We start from the raw sequence: 13,817 nt of genomic DNA on the forward strand, positions 1-13,817 counted from the left end.
TTTCCATATCCTCTGAATAACACACAAAGCACAGCTGGAATTTTAAAACTGATGCATACAGAGAACCAAGTTCAACGTCTTGACGTGATGGTCCCCAAACATGGCGTGTGTTCTACTAATAACCATGCCGAGACTATTTATATATCACGAGGCAAATAAAATCGGCGAACATTTCATTTCATAGGTACCAACTATATTATTGTATTTTAACATCAAATCAACTAATCTTGTCACATATGCAACACGCACAATGTCCCCCACAAACCTCTCCTATAACCGCATTCTACTCAACATGCAGCGCATTTTGCTTCACCTCCTGCTCCTCGACCTTCCGCTCGAGGTCATGAGTCATATAGTCTTCCTTGCGAGTTCCAGGCACGATCCATGGCGCATTTGTGAACATTTGGTTCATTTCTTCAAGGGGCACGCGCTTTGTCTCCGGAAGCAAGAGCCAGAAGAAGAGCGCATTGGTGAAGTTACAGATGACGAATAAGAAGTAGTAGCGATACCCAATATTCGTCATCGCGATAGGTGTGACCTGACCAATCATCGTGTTGAAAGCGAACGAAATCATCGTGGCAATCGAAACACCCTTGGCACGTGTGCGAGTATCGAAAACTTCGGCCGGAATAATCCAGGACAGAGGACCGCAGGTTGCCGAGAAAGAGAAATTGTAGAGCCATGTCATGATAATGAAGCCCCAATGCGCGCCGGTGTTGGTGCTTGATGGAGGGAATTGTGCGAGCAGCACGGTCGCAACGATGAAGGTGACCATGTTGCCGAGATTACCGCCGATCAGAGTCCAGCGACGACCGAAGCGATCAATGTACATCATGCACAGGAACTGCGCGACCAGTGCGATGACGGAGTTGATTGCCTGATACTTCAATGTGTCTTCATTGGAGATACCGATTTGACCGTAAATCTGGGGTGAGTAGTATCTATGCACGAAGTCATGTCAGCGGATTGACCCTATGTTGATAATTGATAATTCATGGGGATGGTATAGCATTGTATCACTTACTGGATGGCTGATACACCAGTCATCTGGCCCGAGGCTTGCAATGCACAGCAAAGGAACAACCGACGGAACGAAGGGCGACTGGTGAACAACTCGATATAAGACTTCGCCTCATTCTCATGCTCGAATGTGATGCTCTCCTGGATTTGAGCGAATTCAGCCTGGACCCACGCATCGTTCTCGTCACCATGCGCATGCAGCTTGGCCAATGTGCGCAATCCCTCTTCGCTGCGGTTGTGATCGATGAGCCAGCGAGGTGACTGGATAAAAGTTAGTCGTTGGATTTGACGTGGTGGAAATCAGGACCTACTTCAGGGAAGAAAGAGATCAAAAGACCCAAGAACACCGCAGGAGCAACTTGCAGACCGAGAGGCAGTTGCCATTGCGCATTATTATCCCCTGAAAAGCCGGTGTACGTTCCATAGCCAATCCATCCAGCACAGAGCGCTCCAATACCCAGCATGAATTGCTGCAGGGCCGTAACTCGGCCGCGAATGCTGGGGTGACAGATCTCGGCTTGGTAGAGAGGAATCATCATGGTGAGGAAACCGACGCTAAGAGTCAAGATGATTAGTGTTTGTTTGGGTATCTGGTTCTGGGAGACATCACGTACCCTAACCCGGCCAGGAATCGTCCACTGTATAGATAGGCAATTGATCTCGCACCCGTCTGAAGACCACCTCCGAGAGTGAAAATGAGACATCCCAGTGAGATGGTCCGTCGTCTACCTAAATAATCACCACTAGGACCTGCAAAGCCGGCACCAACGCATGCGCCAGCCGTGAAGAGAGACACGACTAATCCCCTGCAACATTGTTAGAGACTTCCATACTCCATATCGTTTGCGAGACTGACGTTTGGGTATCATCTGCCTCAAACTTGGCTTTAAATGATTCACAGACGAGAACCTCGGCAATAACACCCAGATCATCTGCGACTGAATTAGATTCCGCGTGTCAAGAATGGAGGTTGAAGACATACATCCATAAAGGAATGATCCAAGAGAGGCGAAGACGCCGACCAGGAACTATATGAAAACATGAGCTCAGTCTTCTTAACGGGATTGTCCCTTCATACCTGGTACCATGCTGGCGAGAGACGCATGGTTTTGGAGACGTGGATATTTGATAAAATAATATGGGGATGACGATCTACCTCCACATGGCACTCTTTCTCCGGGGAAACTTCTCTACATATACAGAGGAACCCAAATACACATGAACCCCAAAGGGGCAATTTGCCATGACTCCGGAGAACCGTATACTCTAGAGGGGAGTCAAGGCTAAAACTGCACTAACATCGCGTGGTGTAAACGGGGCAAATTCCGAACACCATCTCCACTCACTTCCGATATTTTTTATTCCGCTAAAAATGGTCTGTGATGACAAGTTCTAAGTATGCGGGGAGGAGTTGGCAAAGAAATGTGGCGCGGGATCTCACCTGTGATTGACGGAAGATCTCCCACATTTCTCCCATGTTGGAGATGTCGTGAGGCTAGACTGCCGACTCATTGGTCTATTGGTCTATCTTTAATACAGGAATCGAACTAAGGGCTTTGCATCGTTTTTCCGGTAGCCAATCTACACGCTACTAGGGCTAATACAGGGGTCATCGCCCGGATGTCTCGACGTTTCCCCCGCAGGAGTTTTGCCGCTTCAAGGCCCGAGACATCGGTTATTTTCATAAATCACCTGTGATCAAAGTACGTTTCGCTTCTTTAATTGTCGTCTTTGAATCGCGCCCTTCAAACCTTAACAAGGACACCTTTTCCCTAAACTGAATCGCGACTTTGGATCAGTTAAATCGCCTATTTAGCCAGAGTGACGCCTCCAACATAAACAGTAGAAACAAACATTTCCATTCGTAAAGATGACGACCTTTACCAAATTGGAGGATCATGAGACGCCTCTCATCTCCGTGCACCCATCGAGGCGCATTTCCAAGATCAACCCGAACATCTATGCCGGCTTTACCGAGTAAGGCATCTTGAACTTGTTCCAGTTTGATGACATGTGCTAACTAGTTCCGCAGGCACATGGGTCGGTGCATCTATGGTGGCATTTATGACCCCGGAAACCCGCTCTCAGACGAGAAGGGATTCCGCAAAGACGTCCTGGAGGCGTTGAAGGGGCTCAACATCCCTGTCGTTCGGTATCCCGGCGGCAATTTCTGTGCCACCTATCACTGGCTCGATGGCGTTGGTCCTAAGGATCAACGGCCAGCACGGTATGATTACTTCTCATGTCACCTTCATTCTACCAAAACTTGCTAACGTTGACCTACCAAAAGACCCGAGCTTGCTTGGCTCGGAACCGAGACAAACCAATTCGGAACTGACGAGTTCATGCAATGGTGTGAGGCTCTAGGCACGGAGCCGTACCTTTGCTTCAACTTTGGTACCGGTACCCTGGATGAAGGTATGTCTTTATTTACGCTTCTTTTGACACGAAATCATGCTGATGTTGGGCCGTCTTAGCTCTGGGCTGGGTTGAGTACTGCAATGGAACTGGCAACACTTACTATGCCAACCTGCGAAGAAAGAATGGCCGTGAAGAGCCTTACAATGTATGTTCAGATAAGCAGCGCAATATTTTGAACTACAATCATTCTAACAACATAAACAGGTCAAGTACTGGGCTCTCGGAAACGAGTGCTGGGGCCCATGGCAGGTGGAGCAAATGACCAAAGAAGCTTATGCTCACAAGGCGATTCAATGGGCGAAAGGTATGGCTGCATTTCATTACCAGTAGAAATATCCCGCTAATATGACTTTCACAGCTCTCAAACTCCTGGATCCCACCCTGATCTTGATCCTTTGCGGCCAAGATGGCACTGCATCATGGGATTACTACACACTAAACCAGTGTCTTGTTCCAGCTCATTCTGCATTGTCAACCAGCTCAGTCCCATTGATTGACATGCACAGTATCCATCTCTACACATCCTCATCATCCCACCTGCACAATGTGACAGCACCACTGGCAGCCGAGCGCGCAATTGAAATCACATCCGCCCTGATCGATCTCGCCAGAGTCGAGAACCAAGTTCCCCCCGAGCAACTTCGCCCGACAATCTGCTTCGACGAGTGGAATGTCTGGGATCCCATCCGTGCAGAGGGAAGCCAAGGCGCCGAAGAGAATTACACACTCTCCGACGCGCTCGCCGTCTCCGCATGGTTGAACGTCTTCGTCCGAAAGAGCAAGGATGTCAGCATGGCGTGTATTGCGCAGACCGTGAACGTCATTTCGCCCTTGATGACTACCCCGGAGGGAATTACCAAGCAGACTACCTGGTGGCCGCTTTGGCTTTTCTCGCGCTACATGCGCGGCTGGACCGTTGCTAGTCACGTTTCCTGTGGAACATACGAGGGTGAGACGACTCCTAAGTGGATTCGAAGTGCCAAGGATACGCCCTGGTTAGATGTCAGTGCCACTGTTGGAGATGATGGATTTGTTAATGTTGCGGTGGTGAATATTCATGACACTCAAGATTTGGAAAGTCGTGTGGAGGGAGCTCACGGAGAAGTGTCTGTGTTCACAGTCACTGCGACCGATTTGTCCGCGACGAATATGAACGGCAAGGAAGAAGTGGCCATCCAGGAGTCGACCTGGAATGGAAGTGGGTCGTATGTGTTCCCGCGACACTCGCTTACTCTCCTGAGATGGAAGGCTGAGTGAGTAAACCTATATGAGATAGTATCATGAGGACAGAAATAGACTTTCAAGCAATAGATATTCAATCGGTTCAATTTGGTCTTGTGGTTTGATCCTGGACTACCAGGTCTAGTAGATATATCTTAGCTCTAACCGGAGTTCACGTCATGGACAACCCCATCCTCATTAACATGGATATTCAGTCTAAGTCGAATCGTACACCGTCAGCAATATATTCATTGGCTTGATAGCACTTTGCGGCTTTACCTGTTCGGGTTATGGTCCATTGTCTTCATGTCACCTGGCTTCAATACCCGGTGAGTTTCAGGGAGATCTTTCTTTGCGAAGGACTAGCGAAGAGTTAGAAATTCACGTTTGATTCCAACAATTCAGTAAAGGTGACATACTGTCTCATTACTAGTGTCGCTAATCTTCTTGCCCATCAGCTTGTTGACCCACTCGGACTTGTCGCCGAATGAGGAGTTGATTCCTGGAACAACGAGTGGCATATTGAGTAGTTCAAAGTAGGCAATATATTCAAATAAAGAGACGTGTAAAAGGAAGAGGAAAAGTGAGGTTTGTCGCGGATATAACCTATCTCTCATCGATGACGTAGTCTCCAGATTGGGACTAGCGTCTTATCATCGAGGCACCTCTCAAGTTATCACTTCCCTTATTGGCCTCAACATAGAAATGATATCAAGCTGGAGGAATTCCAAGATTCAAAACAATATGTCCCTATTCGATAGATCTCATAGGGATTCGCGTTAAGGATAGCGTATGAAAAGACCGGAGATACCGAATGCTGAGTCATAACCTGACGCGGGGTGTCAAGGTGCCGAAGGCACTCCGACAAGATTCGACAGAATATAATATGTACTGGCGTTCGAGTGGCATATCAGTCGATACGACTGCCACTCTTGGAAGTTAAGGTACAACTTCAATCATACCTAGGTAGTAATAGGCGGATGAGTTCTTCACAATCCAGTTGAACCTCCCCATGTCGACCAATCAGATCAGGTTAACCCCATACTTGTAGATATGGCCTCGGCCATCAATTGTTTCCACTTACTTTGGACTCGAAGGTAAGGGAGGAACCTGAAATTCTGTCCTGGGGTATGTAGAGCTGACTGTCAATAGAATGGAAATTCTCAGAATGACCTCCATATATATTGTAGTAGTTCAACATTACCTAAACTGTTGCACTCCCCCAGAAAGTCCTGGACCTGATGAAAGAGCCGTAATCATTGGAATTGATCGTTAGAAGCAGAAACACTTCCTTGGCGTGAGCGCATAACTATGCATAAACATATAACGATGAAGATTATCCATGTGATCATGTCATGTATGGCCAGCAAACTCCTTATCTAGGGACTTAAGATCTAGACAAGTTAACTCCGTGTTTGAACTGCGATCTCGGCTAGCATTCTATAGGCTTACCTAGCGGGTTTTGTCAACATCATATTGCGATTCTCACGGACCATCTTGCGCAATACTGGCGCAATACCTAGTTCCCGTACTAGTATTCATTGATGCGACCGAAGGAGTAGCGCTTACTTGAATTAGTAGGGAAATCCATGTGAAACATATGATCTGACACGGAAGGATATGGTTATCGAATATAGTTATCGACTTGCGTGCTAAGACGCAATCGCGTACCATCTTGCGTCATGCATTGATGCCAAATCAACCAGGAGATGCTCCAATACTGAAGTATTAAAAGAAGATCGACCTTCCAGCTGAGAAACAAAATAGTACTTGACAAAAAACCTAAGAATATCAAAAGGTTAAGAAAAAAGTCAATATGGCGGAATTCATCAGCCTCACGTTCCCGAACGCATCTACCGAGCTCAATCCAATTCCCAAGGCTAAGATTGATCCTGAGTATCTTGTTAGATACGCTCGCAACCTTGATGATTACGGTTACAACTACACCCTGGTTCCCTATGGCTCCTCATCATATGATCCATTCACCATCGGAGCCACCATTCTCTCCGTGACCAAAAACATCAAGGTTATTATTGCTCTGCGACCCAACACGCTGTACCCCACAGTTGCAGCAAAGTCGCTAGCTACCCTGGACCAACTCAGCGGTGGTCGTGTCGTTGTTCACTTCATCGCAGGTGGAAATGACGCCGAACAGGCCAAGGAAGGGGACTTCCTGAGCAAGGATGAACGCTACGGCCGCCTTGAAGATTATATTAAGATTCTCCGTCGTGCATGGAAGTCTGATGAGCCATTTGACTGGGACAGCAAATACTACACCTTCAAACAATTCAGCAATCAAGTCCGCCTGACCGGCGACTCAATTCCCGTCTCCGTCGGCGGTTCATCGGACGAAGCGTACCGTGTTGGAGGCTCTCTGGCTGATATCTTCGGCCTTTGGGGTGAACCTTTGAAAGAAACCAAGAACCAGATTGATCGCATCTATGCCGAGGCAGCAAAGGCCGGTCGCCCGGAGTCCGACAGACCTCGCATCTGGGTCACCTTCCGTCCTATTGTCGCAGAGACTGAAGAACTCGCATGGGCCAAGGCACACAACACCCTCGATGCACTGACTGCCAACCGCGCGAATGGGCAAGGCAAGGCCCCCCCGAATGCGCCGCCCCCACAGAACTCAGGCTCTCAGCGTCTTCTTGACATTGCCGCTCGTGGGGAGGTCCAGGATCGCGCGCTTTGGTATCCTACTGTTACCGCAACAAATGCACAGGGTGCATCCACTGCCTTGGTTGGATCGCCGAAGACTATCGTCGATTCCCTGTTGGACTACGTTGATCTCGGCGCCGACCTCATTTCTATCCGAGGCTACGATAACCTCAATGATGCCATTGATTATGGACGGTTGATTCTTCCTAAAGTTCGGGAAATTTTGAAGGAACGGGAGAATGGTGCCTCAAACTAAATAACGAATGTGAGAACTAGTCTTAGTATATATTATCACAACTTATTGCATATATGGGATAATACCCTGCACTTAAGACCTTTCTCTTTCCGCTTCAAGTAGAATACTGTCGGCACCTATTTTTGAATCTTTCGTTGGACAATGTCCGGAGATATGTGGTATTTTACACAGTTCTATGCCCAGAGGTGTAAAGTCAGTTTCAATAAGAGATTCGTTATGATTAAGAGAACAACTTCAAAGTTAAAAAAAATTAAGAAAATGGAAAGCATGACAGTAAAATTAAATAGATACAGCCTTACATCTCTAACAAAACTATACTTAGAATTATATCTAAATCCTAAATGGTCATATGATCTTCTTTTTGTGTCAATGATTGCGGGTACGTGACCCCTTGAGTACTGCTTTCTAGGTGGTATTGAAGTGCTTATGGTCCGACCTCTGGCATACTATAAGGAGAGATGTGACAGGAATGTCTACATGCGTGGTGGAGTGTGAGATAACTAAGTAGTTGGATAGTTGACAAAGCAAAGTTGCAAAACCAAGAAATTTTATGAACACACTTGGACAGCATCATTTCAACACATCAAACAAGTAGGATCCAAGAAAAAGGCAGGGTGGAGTATGGGACGAGCTTTCAAATTAGCACTAGAGGAGCAACATACTATATATCGAGCGAACATCCCCAAATTGTTTGATGAGTCGATAGATACACGGATCATCTCGACTCGGGCCTCGTAGTCAGATGTAGTAGGCAACGAGCAATATAGATGACGCCCAGTGAAGCAAAACCCAGCTGAAACATAGCCATTTGGCTGTGTTCCACTGGTACAGTCAAATATAAAAGGGCCTTGAGTTTGTGACGGCGGATTCGGTGATTTAAGTAGTTTCACAATATATCCGAGTTCTCGAATCGTCAAGGAGGCACAATGACATATATCAACCACACCCATATCCCTTACGCAAGACCTTTGTAAAGCTGGATCTACGAGTGAATACTTACAAAACTCCTTTGGTGGATGGAGTACGAAACACCTTCCGCAATATACTCAGGAGAGACTCTGAAGTCGAAGAAGTAGTTGGCTTCGCGCCACCTTATCACTAGTCACACATAGTAGAGGGAATCGAAAGTGTAGACTTCGTGGGAATTTAAATTCCTTTTCTTTCAAGATCGTAGCGAAAAGGCCGAAAAATCGGTTGCAGGTAAGAGATAGGCATGCTTTATCTACCAAGGGAAGGTATTTGTAGATATCGTATAGCACACTCTCCTGTAGATAAAGTATCCCAGGGCCCTTTCTTGTAAACCAGAATATAACAGATAAGACGGAGGTGATTTTTAACATTGGTTGCTTCTCATTTCGGTTGTTCTGAGAAGCGACAGCCAGTCCCCAACCGTGTCCCCAGTATGCAATCTTCTTCCCGCCTCCTAATAGACAACGGGATTCCTCATCGTCATCAGGATGGCTCTGGATTAAACGAGGTAGTATGCTAGGCAATTTTCGGCGTAGCTTCATCATTGAATCTCAGTCCGGATAATGGCATTGAAAAGGCTTGGATTGTAGCTTGAGTATAATGTATATAGGATGCCTGCGTAGGAAAACTCCAAGAATCAGGAGAGAAGCTCGATAACCAAGGTCTCATGGCCATGACGTTATATTTACAAGGTCTTTTGAAGCCGATATCCATTCCGTCGATGAATGTCTAAGGCTCCCATGAAATCCTAAATTCCTCGAACGGGTTAAGTGGCAAGCCTAATTCACCATAGAAACCATATTACTATGGCACGGATAGAATTTATACTGATAAATGGGATGCCCGGATATCCACAGGAAGCAATTAAATCCCAGTTAGTATTCCATTGGTTCTGGATTACATGAGCATGCCTGATTTTGTAGGAATGATGCCTTGATATGCCTAAATTATGGACTGTTTTCGACACCGCTCTATACCGTATACTTGTAAGTTGTAGCTATTCCTAGTTATACATACCATACATAATAACGTATTTCACCCCATAGCTGGACACCCCAAAACACCATAGTAAATCCGATAAATTACAACTTGATATCTTAACAAAGGTACTCTATCTAGAAATTTCGTAATAGCTTAATGCTTTTTAGGTGATATCTAGCCTCTTCAAGGACTTTAGAAAATCTATACGACTTTATGATTGAGATATATATATTTCTAGCTTTAAGCGACGTAATTTTCAATACTATGATAATATAGCTTTTCGATTTACTTAGAACTGATATATAATGTTTAAAAGTCTTATCGATAGCTATCAGATGATAATGAAATCAAATAGTAACGTGATGGCTAAGATATAAGGTTGTAAAATATCGCATTTACTATGGTGTTTTGGGGTGTCTAGCTATGGGGTGTGTGTGCTACGGGGTGAAATACGTTAGTTGGCTGGTGATACGGCCTTGTCATGTCTTTTTAGATGATATGTTCAGATATATTTTTGGCTAGTCATTTTAGATGTTCTTTTTAGTTGTCTTTTTAGGTATATACAAAGGCGGCAAAAAAGCACACTTTGTGTAAGAAACTTTGAGATCTCTATATTCCTCAAAATTAAAGCTATTTCCATCTCACAAATCATCAGTTTCTTCGATTCCCCAACATCAAAAACCGTCCCGAACCGCGCAAAATGCCTCCTTATATAAATCTCGACAGGAAAGATTTGGTCGGTCGCAATAGCTTCAACAGCTAGAAATAGGCGCATACGGTGATTTATATGGTAGGAATAGCTTCATTCTTATGAACTACCTAACTAAGCCCACGAGTGAATAATTTGCTTATTAAGCCATATGTTATAATTCAGGTAACTATTCTGATTTCTGCCAGTATATGTAAAACAAGGCATAATTCAAGCATATTCAAGCACCAGGCCTACAAAATCAAGCATTTGACCTTTGGCCGCTCTGGCCCTTCGTAGAAAAGAACGAAAACAAAATGGGAAAGTGATATTATCACTCCTATGCAAATATCTTGGGTCACACGGGCTTTATAAAACAATCGGACTCTTGAGGTATCCATTTCATCGCTCATTTATAGTTCTCTTCATTTCTCTACTATACCCTAGTGAACGTGAGTATGAAATCAACTCAAATGCACAGTAATATCTTCCAGGAATCCTATAACTATAGTTTATTGAAACATAGCCTCAACGGTGCAGGTGCAAGAGTAAAGTGCTCCTTCAATCCCTGATCAAACTCATTTAAGCTCACCCCCGGGGCTAAACTGACATCATAGTCAATAAGGATACGGGCAACTGTTGCTCGAATATTCAATAACGCCAAGGGTCGGGCAATGCAGCCGTAGGGCCCTGCAGAAAATGGCGCAAAGGCTGACGCGTCTTGCATCAAATCAGGACGCGAATACCATCTCTCGGGAATGAATTCTTTAGGTTTGGGGTAGCACTCGGGATCTAGTCAAGAGTATACGTTAGCGAAATAAACTTGAAATTAGAGAACAAATTTTTCGTACTCCGACCGAGGACATATTGCGGACAATACAGGGTTGTGTTTCCAGGAATAAATGTTCCGTCTATTATCAGACCTTCTGGCGGGGTTACACGGGGAAGTGCCGATGGAACCGGGGGGTAGAGCCTAAGTGCCTCGTTAATAACACCATTCAGATGCTTCAGCTCGGCCAAATCTGAGGGCTGGTAGTCGCCAAGTTCCATTCGTGGCAAATTCTTAAATTCGGTACGGAGCACATCGACATGCTGTGGGTGCTCGACCAAGAATCGGAATATATGTATCAATGTAGCAGATGTGGTATCACTAGAGTCTCCTTTATCAGATTATGGAATATCTTACGATGGTGCAGTGAAGGCAAGTCACCCACCTTCCTGCAACAACAATGAGTTGGGAGACTCCTTGGAGCAACATATAGTCAAGTCCGGTAGGAGTTTTGTTGTTCAAAGGTTTTAAGAGGCAGCTCATGATATCGGGAGTACTTGACTTCATCTGTGGTCTACTGTGAGAAAACTCGGTGAAGTTGCATGCTGATTTAACTCACCTTTATACGTTCTTCCATTTGCGAGGTGCAGTAACTGATGAATTTCCACCAGTCCCGCGCGATTCCAGGAATCCCCGTCATTAACCGAAAGAACCACACGGGAAGCATGTAGGCCAAAGGTGTCAATCCCGAGTTGAGTAGTCTGAGAGCCTCATGTTCTTTGCTTGTCTCGAGCATATCAAATGAAGCACCAAACGCGAGATCACCCATCACGTCAAATGTGTATAGATTGAACCACTTGGTCATGTCAAGTGGTTGATTCTTAGACTCGTCAATGGCTTTCACTAGGAGAGCTCGATACCGCACCGTGCGCATTTCGTAGTCCCGCATATTCCTGTCCCCAAAGGCCCCGCTCCAAATGCGACGTCTCTGGTCGTGTAGGGATTTGTCCCGAGTGCTCTGCAGCGAGACCATGGGGTGTCCCAAGTCATACCAAGGTGCCTTCCGACATTTTGAGCCAGGGCCGTAGATAGCTTGCACGGCTTTTGGATGAGCCACTGATATGTCGTTCGAACCGATTCGCAGGAAGGGCCCATATCTAGAATGTAGATTTTCCAGTTGGCGGAATGCATCCTGATTTGCTAAATATGTTGTAAACCAAGAGCTAAAGATGCGGCATCCCAGAGGACCCGGGATATTGCGAAGAGGGTGGAATATACACCGGTAGACAATCAGGCTGGCGTAAATCCCGGCCAGGTAGCACACCGCAAGTGAGGATGACCAGATAACAGACTCCAAAATCAGCCTATCCGAGAACTGACTGTGTAGAAATATCGAACACATCAAACTTCCAACGGCAGTTAAGGCGTAGCGCCTGCCGTATAGGTGATGTTCTCCGATACGAAAAAATGCGAGATGGGAGAATACACCGGCCACCCAAGCCATGGCGGGTATTACTGGAACCATCATGTCTCTCCTAGGAGTTTTTCACAAACGTAAACAGAGTAAATCAGAGTGTGAGGGGCAACAGTATACTATTCTCTGATGGGGAAAGCTCGTTACCGGTCCATATATTATGGACTTTCAGCTGGCCTATTGTGATATCCCTCCTTGCAGAAGAGGGGTCAGCACCAACCGTAGGTGGCTTGAATAGCGCTTATTGAAGACAGCATTGGTTAACAACTGAGCTGGCACATGACACGTCGACTTGTTCCCTTTTTTAAAAAAAAAATTACTACCCATATCTCGCTTACTTCCCTATAAAGTCTTAATCTTCCTTTTATATTTATATAAAAGTAATTATGTTTTATGCTGACGACTACCAGTGGCCTGTCGAACTACTGCTATTATAATGATGGTACCTGCTGGGCAACGTCGAGTCATGACTGCAACCCAACCTCGAACAAGCGACTCAATCCATGCCCAGTGGGAGATCCCCTCGCGGCTAGGCAAGACTAACCGCGGAGCACGAATCTAAACGTTTTGGAGGATCTTCCGTCCCGAAGTTCGCATGTGATGATGATTAAGGAATAGGGTACAGACGTGATCATGTAGCATACGGGGTAGCTGAAGTACCGTACTTAGGTAGTTACATATACTAGGTCACGCGGAAATCCACTATTATAACGTTTGGTTCGGTTTCTGGTGCCTTAATGAGATTTTCAATGCGATTTTCTTATGGGATGACTACAGAAGGAAATATCTATCAGAGAAAGACTGTGTAGCATTCCATAGGCACGAAGTGGAGGGGGGGGAGAAAGGAGAAAGAGAGAGGAAGTGCTCAGACGTACAGCGCTCAGGGTTCAAGCCCCCTTTTAGGAAGATGTTGACACCTGAATGCCCCGTTTTTGCACCGCAGAAAAATTAAAGTACCCGTACAAATGCCCTAATAATCAAAGTACTCTGCCCGGTTCTGCTAGCGTTGCAAGAATATAAAGCTTTTCACACCATACAAATGCATACATCTCTAGTTTTCCAGGTGGACTATAAGCTCTCTCTCTCCATATATGAAAATCAAGCTTTTCGTCCTATATACCTCCATTCATCTCTTATTTTAGGGGGTTTAAATGAAGCTTTCACTAGATGGTGTTGGTGGGCTTAGCACAATTGCTATATAGTTAAGACTAAGTTGTTTTTTCATAAGATACTTCCGCTTTTTCTCTTAAAAAACTATTATTATTAGAATCCTTACTCCATCTATTAATAGTTTTCTAATTAAATAAAATAATCAGGCTGAGTGGTGATTTGTGGGGCCGAAACTTCGCCACAGTTCTTG

At 45.4% G+C, this 13,817-nt stretch overlaps 5 protein-coding genes across 5 annotated transcripts; 2 read left to right on the forward strand and 3 right to left on the reverse strand.

Moving 5' to 3' along the window:
* Nucleotides 1-283: 283 nt before the first annotated feature.
* N7537_011896 (sugar porter family MFS transporter) lies at nucleotides 284-2,125 on the reverse strand (the record flags this gene model as incomplete). The annotated part of the gene is made up of 7 exons (XM_056902950.1): nucleotides 284-941; nucleotides 1,025-1,281; nucleotides 1,332-1,575; nucleotides 1,635-1,826; nucleotides 1,877-1,952; nucleotides 2,003-2,048; nucleotides 2,099-2,125. The coding sequence occupies 7 exons, from the start codon at nucleotides 2,123-2,125 to the stop codon at nucleotides 284-286; spliced, it is 1,500 nt and encodes a 499-aa protein (XP_056748237.1).
* A 765-nt stretch (nucleotides 2,126-2,890) lies between these two features.
* N7537_011897 (alpha-N-arabinofuranosidase) lies at nucleotides 2,891-4,698 on the forward strand (the record flags this gene model as incomplete). The annotated part of the gene is made up of 6 exons (XM_056902951.1): nucleotides 2,891-2,997; nucleotides 3,053-3,247; nucleotides 3,311-3,438; nucleotides 3,498-3,586; nucleotides 3,646-3,745; nucleotides 3,800-4,698. 6 exons carry the CDS (start codon nucleotides 2,891-2,893, stop codon nucleotides 4,696-4,698), a joined length of 1,518 nt encoding a protein of 505 aa, XP_056748238.1.
* Nucleotides 4,699-4,823: 125 nt separating this feature from the next.
* N7537_011898 (uncharacterized protein) lies at nucleotides 4,824-5,183 on the reverse strand (the record flags this gene model as incomplete). The annotated part of the gene is made up of 3 exons (XM_056902952.1): nucleotides 4,824-4,878; nucleotides 4,942-5,024; nucleotides 5,082-5,183. The coding sequence occupies 3 exons, from the start codon at nucleotides 5,181-5,183 to the stop codon at nucleotides 4,824-4,826; spliced, it is 240 nt and encodes a 79-aa protein (XP_056748239.1).
* Nucleotides 5,184-6,478: 1,295 nt separating this feature from the next.
* Nucleotides 6,479-7,576, forward strand: N7537_011899 (LLM class flavin-dependent oxidoreductase; the record flags this gene model as incomplete). Its single annotated transcript, XM_056902953.1, has 1 exon — nucleotides 6,479-7,576. One exon carries the CDS (start codon nucleotides 6,479-6,481, stop codon nucleotides 7,574-7,576), a length of 1,098 nt encoding a protein of 365 aa, XP_056748240.1.
* A 3,143-nt stretch (nucleotides 7,577-10,719) lies between these two features.
* N7537_011900 (cytochrome P450) lies at nucleotides 10,720-12,511 on the reverse strand (the record flags this gene model as incomplete). Its single annotated transcript, XM_056902954.1, has 4 exons — nucleotides 10,720-11,006; nucleotides 11,066-11,364; nucleotides 11,429-11,550; nucleotides 11,603-12,511. The coding sequence occupies 4 exons, from the start codon at nucleotides 12,509-12,511 to the stop codon at nucleotides 10,720-10,722; spliced, it is 1,617 nt and encodes a 538-aa protein (XP_056748241.1).
* Between the last annotated feature and the right edge of the window lie 1,306 nt (nucleotides 12,512-13,817).

The sequence above is a fragment of the Penicillium hordei genome (genome assembly GCF_028827395.1).
Source record: "Penicillium hordei strain IBT 12815 chromosome Unknown utg000006l_segment0_segment0, whole genome shotgun sequence".
In the NCBI taxonomy this organism is placed as follows: domain Eukaryota; kingdom Fungi; phylum Ascomycota; class Eurotiomycetes; order Eurotiales; family Aspergillaceae; genus Penicillium; species Penicillium hordei.